Here is an 8,422-nt window from a genome sequence, read left to right on the forward strand (position 1 = left end):
TTAGGGCCTTGACCCGTAGTGTTTTTATTCGCTCCTTTCTGCTTAGCGCGTCTGCTACCACATTCGCTTTCCCCGGATGATACTTGATCTCGCAATCATAATCATTCAACAATTCAACCCATCTTCGTTGCCTCATGTTTAAATCCTTCTGATTGAATATATGTTGGAGGCTCTTATGATCCGTAAAGATTACACATTTCGTACCGTAGAGGTAATGGCGCCAAATCTTTAGCGCGAAGACAACCGCTCCAAGTTCTAAATCATGCGTTGTGTAGTTCTTTTCATTGGTCTTGAGTTGGCGCGAGGCATACGCTATAACTTTGTCTCGCTGCATAAGGACACATCCGAGTCCCTGGTGTGAAGCGTCGCAGTAAACGACGATGTCATCCGTCCCCTCTGGTAAAGATAAAATTGGCGCACTACATAACTTCTGTTTCAACATTTGAAATGCCGCTTCCTGATTCTCGCCCCAAATAAACGCCTTGTCTTTCTGAGTTAGCGCGGTCAGAGGTAGAGCTAACTTGGAGAAGTTCTTAATGAAGCGTCGATAGTAGCCAGCTAGTCCAAGGAATTGCCTCACCTCTGTTGGGGTTTTTGGCGTTTCCCAGTTTTCGATGGCTTTAACCTTAGAAGGATCGACGTGTATTCCTTTCTCGTTTACAACGTGACCGAGAAAGTGAACCTCTCTAAGCCAGAACTCACATTTAGAAAACTTTGCATACAACCTTTCTTTCCTTAACAATTCCAAAATCAACCTCAAGTGTTGCTCATGCTCGGCCTTGGTTCGAGAGTAAATTAGAATATCATCTATAAACACAATCACAAACTTGTCCAAGTATGGTTTGCACACACGGTTCATCAGATCCATGAATATAGCCGGCGCATTAGTTAGCCCGAAAGGCATCACTAAGAACTCATAATGGCCATATCTGGTTCGGAAGGCTGTCTTTGGCGCGTCTTCCTCATGGACCCTAAGTTGGTGGTATCCTGACCGTAGATCTATCTTCGAATAATAACTGGATCCCTGCAACTGGTCAAATAAGTCGTCAATCCTCGGTAAGGGGTACCGATTTTTGACTGTCAGCTTATTCAGCTCCCTGTAGTCAATACACATCCGGAACGAACCATCCTTCTTCTTAACAAACAGTACTGGAGCTCCCCAAGGTGAAAAGCTTGGGCGTATGAAACCCTTATCCAAAAGTTCCTGTAACTGATTGGATAGCTCTTGCATCTCAGATGGAGCTAATCGATAAGGCGCTCGGGCTACTGGCGCAGCTCCTGGGACCAAATCAATTCGAAACTCGATTTGTCGCGGTGGCGGCAATCCGGGCAGATCTTTAGGAAAAACTTCTGGAAATTCGCGCACTACAGGTAAGTCTTCAATTCTTCGCTCATCTCCCTTCTCTATTACATGCGCCAGGAAGGCGTAGTACCCTTTCCTTAGGCACTTGCGCGCCTTTAGGCACGAAATCAGTTTCGTCGCAACTCCCTTTCTTTCCCCTTGAATCATCAAAGTTTCTCCGTTCAACAGTGGAATCCGAACCTGCTTCTCATGACAAACAATCTCCGCGAGATTCTCGACCAACCAATCCATACCTACCACAATATCGAAACTTCCCAAATCTATTGGCAATAAGTTTATATTGAACTCATGACCTCCCATGACTAATACACATTGCTCAGTCCTTTCATTCGCGCATAACTGCCTACCATTGGCTAGTTCTATAGTATAAGGTTTGTCTAGCCTACTGGTCGCTAAGCCCAGGGAGTTTTTAAACTCATGGGATATAAAACTTAGGTCAGCGCCAGTATCAAATAAGACAGATGCATAATGACCGTTAAGCAAAAACGTACCGGTTACCACATTCGGCTCTTCCTTTGCTTCACCCGCGCCGATCACAAAAGCTCTCCCGCGAGCTTGGTTTCCTTTCTGTGGGCAATCCCGACTGAAGTGTCCAGGCTTCCCGCATGCGTAGCAGCTGTCGCTCGATCCAGCTTCTCTGATGCGACAATTCATCGCCTTGTGTCCTGGTCTGCCACATTTGGCGCATTCGATTTTTGCGCATTCACCCTCGTGGTGATACTTGCATTTGCTGCACCATGGGCGAGGCCCGCTGTATCCTTTCCTTGATGGTTCCGCGGCTTGAATCGCGTAAACCCTTGTGCTTTCCTGCTTCTTGGGCGGTGGCTGCTTGAAGTCTGACCCTCGGTGGGAGTTCCATTTCCTCTTGGAGTCAGAGGTTCGCTGCTCGTTCAAGCGAGCGGTCAACATACCCGCACGAACCGTATCCCTTGTAAGGGTGATGGCTCGCGCAACCGCCTCGTCAAAGGTCGGAGGTGCGGCGGCGTTGAGCGGGACTCTAACGACAGGAGGTAACCCAAAGATGTACCTCTCGATTTTCTTTTCTTCTGTGTTTGCCATGTCTGGCACCAGCTGGCAAAGCTCGTTGAAACGATTGGTGTAGGCATCGATATCCGTTCCTACCATGGTGTGGTTCCAGAATTCTTGTTGCAAGCTCTGAATTTCTGCGCGAGAGCAGAACTTTCTCATCATCATTTCTTTCAATTCTTCCCAGGTCTTGTGAAGAGCAACTTCTCGCCCCAAAGTCTTTACTTGGAGCTTCCACCAAGACGAAGCTGCTTCTTGGAACATGCAGGTCGCGTAAAGGACCTTCTGGTTTTCACTACATCCGCTGATGGAGAGAACGGTCTCCATCTTGTCAATCCAATTGTAGAGCCCAATGGCTCCTTCGGTGCCTTTGAACGGCCAAGGCCTACAGGCCATGAATGTTTTATAGGAGCATCCTTTGTTCAAGGCTCCTGATTCGGGTTCTGGGGTCTCGTTCTCTTGGCGACCCTGACTAGATTCGGCCTTGCTGGCCTCATGCGTTGCAATCGCCTGCGCGATTATTTCTGCGAGCTCCTCGGGTGTCATGGTAATTCCCTTGGCTCTGGTTGGAGGCATTCTTTTCATAAAAAGAAAATATAACAAACTTAGCGCATGTACTCAGAGCACATAATGTTCTTATCTCTAGACACTGTGACCCGTGTTCCTAAGTGCGTGTGTGATTTTTCTTTTGAAAATATTCTTTGAAAAATATTTCATGCGATTCCCCAAAGGTTATAGTCTAGGTTAAAAACTTCTTTTCCTAGTTCGCTATAACCAGTGCTCTGATACCAATCAGTCACACCCGGCCCTGAGCGGCGGAAACAGCCGGGCGCGCACGAGTGGGGATTGATAATTAAGCACGGGCCATTGCAAAACATTCAAAGATTTTTATTGCGCATGAGAAGTTTAGTACAAACACATTACATTGTTCAAAGATTACAAAAAGAAACATCCAAGTATAAAAACTGAAGATTTCCTCGCCATATCCCCTTGCGCGGCGGGTAACCGTGCGCATCGAGGGGATAAAACCAAAATCTTCCAAAAAGCTTGTTTTAGATGTTCAGCGTGTGGTGCTCTAAGTGTGACTCCATGCGCTACCTAGTTATCTCCTGAAAGACACGTAAAAACATTTGAATCAGTATAAACTGAGTGAGTTCACAAGTTTTTAGTAACTTGATAAAATCATTCTGAAACATTTCTGGCAACCTCATTAACATCTGCTTGGTAAAATCGTATTAACACATAATTCTGACAATATTCTGATAAAAATCGTTCCGCGGGTTACGCGTGAACAAATTCTGGATACGGTGCTCGTCTATGTAAGTGGCGCAGCCACTACGAGCTAAAATAACGTAAAACCGTCCCGCGAGTTACGCGCAGACGTTTCTGGAAAACTATGCTCGTCTATGCAAAGAGGCATTGCCCCTACGAGCTAAGGATACTGTCCCGCGGGTTACGCGCGAACAATTCTGAGAAACTGTGCTCGTCCATGCAAAGAGGCATTGCCCCTACGAGCTAAGGATACCGTCCCGCGGGTTACGCGCAGACGTTGTGCCGGAAAACAAGGCGCTCGTCCATGCAAAGAGGCGCGACCCCTACGAGCGGGCTCAACCCCATAGTACTGCCCCATGCCAGGCACTCGTCCATGCAAAGAGGTGCGACCCCTACGAGTGGGCGGATCAAACCAGCAGTCCCTACCCTTAGAGTTCCAATGGTAAAGTGATCACTTACTCGAGTTCTAGCGCACATACATTGAAAACCTTAGATAACCGTTTGCATTGCTCATCATGAAACATAACTTAAACACAATCGCTTGCATAGCTTGTAAGTATACCATGATAAAACATTATTTAAGTACGTGTCCCTCGCCCCGAAAGCAGTTTAAAAACAGTGAAAACAGTGAAAATAGGGGCTGTGAGACTCACCTGTGGTTCTTGTTAAGGGATTAATCGAGATTCGGGTTTTCTTGGTGTTGGCCTCGGAATCGAAGGTCTAGAATACGATTAAATAACAAGTATATATATTAAGATCAAGAAATAGGAGAATATAAGGGTTGGATAGTAGGTCTCAAGGTTATATTCTCGGCTTACCTAGTAACAGGATCGGAGCTGGAAACAACGGATGCTTGGGAAAGGATTAGTGCAAGTTTGTAGTTCTTTGAAGTGTGTTTTGGGTGATAATTTAGGCTACAAATTTATAGGCAAACTCAAGGGAACACAATCCCTTGCTTTAGGGGATTGAAATCTTTTCATATCTAAATGTAATGATGATAAAGTATGGAAGTTATTATTATTTACTTAAGAGTGGAGTGGTGGATAAAAGATTTTGATTTGATTTGGACAGAACATGCAGGTCTGGGGTTGGTGAGAATAGGGTGGCTGACAGTTGACTTTTCATGTTACAGTGTGCTTTTTCAGGTACTTTTGTCAGTGTACAGTAAAAAGTGGAAAAATCTCTGAAACACGCTACTGTTTCCTTTCGGGCGGGAGTAATCTCCTTATAACTGGAGAATAGACTAAGTGTTCTGTGCGCATCACTTTGTGCTCATAGCTTTCTGCGTGAAGGACATTTCTTTGCTGCGGGTAGGTGCGTAACCTTCTCGCAGTTAGGGACATTGAGTTTCGTTTGTAGATTCTCCAGGAGGTCTTGGTATTTCAACATAGTGATCAGTCATGTTGAAGTCAATTCCATCTTGGAGCTTCAGACAAACTAGCTCTCAACGTTCCCGCCATGCGGGTAGGTTAGTTCCCTTCCGCACGCGCATAAACGATGTAGGATGCACCCGCCTTAGCATCATGCGGGATGGTCAACCCATAGACAACATAACGTTTAAGTTACATGAAAACATAAAGCCAAATCATTCACGCATGGCGCATATAACACATGCTCACGCTGGTTCTTAACATGGTGTGCTCGCGCAGGTTGCATGTAACAACTGCACGCGCTGACTAACATGGCGCGCTCGCGCAGGGCGCACATAACAAATGCACGCGCTGACTAACATGGCGCGCTCGCGCAGGGCGCACATAACAAATGCACGCGCTGACTAACATGGCGCGCTCGCGCAGGGCGCACATAACAAAAGCACGCGCTTAATATTTACAATCACCTAATTATTAGGTTGATTACTTAGCTTATGGGGGTTGGGAATTTACCGGGTGTCACATTTTCAATATCACACTACTTCACACACCAAATTTTCAAAATTTTTTATTCAAAACTTTTGATCTTATCGCTCCATTACACGTAGGGGTGTCAATTTCTTACACAACCTGAAACCGATACGAAAAAGTATAGTTTTTGGGTTGGTTTACATAACCTGTTTTCTTTAACAAGTCAACCCGAACCTGAGCCGTTAAAAGATGGGTTGACCTGTTAACCCATTTAACAATCTTAAAAAAGTTAATATTTTGATTTTAGAGATAAGAAGTTTTAAATTTTAATGTTAAATACTTAGATTTTTTTAATTTTCATATATCAATTAATTTTTAAAAGTAAAATTAATTTCTTTTTACACTGCTTTTATCTATATTATATACTTCCAATATTTCGTCTTATTGGTTCTAATTGTCTATTCTCTATTTATTTCAATCTTTATTTTTATCTTGAGATAAATATGTGAACCGAAGTTTGTTAATTGAAAATGAGAGATAAATACACAAAAACAATTAGATTTATCATAAATTATTAACAAATTTTATATGAACAAGAGTAATTAATTGTTTAATTTATTACTAAGTCGATAGATATTATTCATATTCGAATATGAATGTAAAATAGGTTGATCAGGAACATAACACGAATTTAAATTTGTCGACTTGACACAATACGGCACAAATAAGATATGGATTGGGTTAGGTTTAAAGAATCTCAACACACTAACCCGCCAACCGTAATTTATCAACTCGTCAACCCGACACAATTGACACCCTTAATTTATACACTTACTATAGTTTAATAAATTTCTACTAAAAAAAGAAATATTTAACATAAATTTAAATACAAGCTTTAAGTGATATATAAAAGAATACTTGATACATAATAAATACAAACCAAACATTTTAGCATACACAAAAACTAAACTTCACATAGCCTTTTAGCTTAGCCTCCTCTCTAAAGTCTAGACCATTCTTAGATCATATGTCAATCTTTTAATGCTACTTTCCACCAACAAACCATCCTTTCAATTCTTTATTTATTACTCCAATCTTGGTCAAAATCAGCACACATTTTTTATATAATTTTCTCCGGTTTTAACATCTTCACACTCTTACAAATCAAAATAAATAAAAGCTCTAATTATTCACACGCCATTTAACATATTCAAACATTTACTATGCAAGTCATTTAAGATCTATACGACTCGTATGACAATATGAAAAGAAGTGAAGACACGCACACAAAGGATGTACGACAGTATATATTATTAGTTTATAACATCCCTAAACAAACCAACAAATACTCAAAATATACACACTAAGATATTTATAAATAAATATCCCAAGATGTGCAAAGATTCCATCCAAGAAACAAAACAATAAGTAACAACCACGTTAAACAATCGTACCACTCACTTTTTAAGTATCAAGTAACAACCAGATTTATTTAAATCTAAGCAACCAAAAAATAAAATAAAATCTAAAACCATTGTTATTCCGTTCACCAAAAATCTAAAACCATATACAAAATGTCATTTTATTTTATTATTTCCATATACCTAAAATAACCGTCGAAATATTAAGAAATCAGCCTCTATGCATCGGCGACCGTTGATGTATTTGCTTGGACAGCCGGAACGCCTTCATCGGACTCGGAATATACCATCCCCGTCGCTTAACACTCGCCGGACTCGATTCGTTATCATGTAAATCACACTTTCTCGTTTTACTCAGCTTAAAAACCGACCAGAAGCTAATTTTACTCCGACTGACACGTGGCATCTGCTTCGTCTCTATAAACTCTCGATCACCGTTGCCGTGGCCGGAGAATGAGTGTTTTGATTTCGATCGGAGGAACGGAATCGAAAGAGATCTCGATTTCCGAAACGCCGGTTCGTTTTCGATTAAATTCGACATGCGGCAGACTTCGGCGGACGGCGGAAAACCGTCGCGGAGGCTACCGGCGCGAGAGTATGGAAAGAGAGAGAACGAAGAGGAGGAGGAGGAAGAGGTGGATGTGGTGTCGGACGGGAGGCATGGACACGGACGAGTGGTGGCGCATTCCGGACAGAGTGTGACGAGGCGGTCTCGGAGACACGTGGGGCAGATGCCGGTTCGCCGGCGTTTGGAGGGGTGGTTCGGGCATTTCCAGACTTGTTCTTCGTCGACGTAAAACGCCATGACTGATTCTGTTGTAACGGATTTTGGTTTTCTCTCTCTAGGAGTTAGTGAGTTTGTTAGTGGGTGGGTGGGGTGTTTAAAGGAGAGGAGGTGTGGATCTAACCATGGTTAGGTTAGGTTAGGTTAGGTTAGGTTAAGATTAACAAGCAAACTATGGTTGAGATGATATGTGCCTAATTTTGCACACTGGTCGTTGGACCAAGCTAGAGGCCAGACTATATAGGATTTTAACGAGTGACAAAAAAAAAATAATAATAATAAAATAAAATAAAAATTAATAACCCAAGATAACCTAATGTCAAAAAGTTGATTCATATGTTTATATTGGATAGTTTAAGCATATCATCTCCTATTCTGGAGAAATCTCGCTGCTCTAAGGCCCATTGTAATAAAGCTAAAAGGGATCGGATTCGAACTTGAGACATTGTCGTCTCCAACCCAAATATTCATTTCCCTTTCAGTGTCAGTTGAGTTAAAACTCATTAGCTAAAGAAAGGTAATTAAGAATTCGTGTTTGATTTGAGGTACGTTTTTGGAATTTCATATATTAAAGTTTTGGGTCACTCGGATCTACTTAAAGTACGGTTTTCAAAACACTTTTCTTTTCAATCTAGATGCGAAAAAAAAAGGTTGCATAGTTTTGGATAGATTAGTCCCTACCAAAGAGGATATTCTATTATGTTAGAACTAGAAG

General features: G+C 42.1%; 1 protein-coding gene across 1 annotated transcript; it reads right to left on the reverse strand.

Moving 5' to 3' along the window:
* Positions 1-7,134: 7,134 nt before the first annotated feature.
* Positions 7,135-7,779, reverse strand: LOC143532514 (uncharacterized). The gene has a single exon (XM_077027551.1). The coding sequence runs from the start codon at positions 7,726-7,728 to the stop codon at positions 7,135-7,137; it is 594 nt and encodes a 197-aa protein (XP_076883666.1). The 5' UTR covers positions 7,729-7,779.
* Between the last annotated feature and the right edge of the window lie 643 nt (positions 7,780-8,422).

Source organism: Bidens hawaiensis, unplaced genomic scaffold (assembly GCF_021521415.1).
Source record: "Bidens hawaiensis isolate Kalapana, Puna unplaced genomic scaffold, B.hawaiensis_p1.1 tig00009451_1, whole genome shotgun sequence".
NCBI lineage: Eukaryota > Viridiplantae > Streptophyta > Magnoliopsida > Asterales > Asteraceae > Bidens > Bidens hawaiensis.

What these genes read in the sequence shown, in the direction of transcription:
- LOC143532514 (XM_077027551.1), bottom strand. Translation starts at nt 7,728, where the DNA reads ATGGCGTTTTACGTCGACGAAGAACAAGTCTGGAAATGCCCGAACCAC.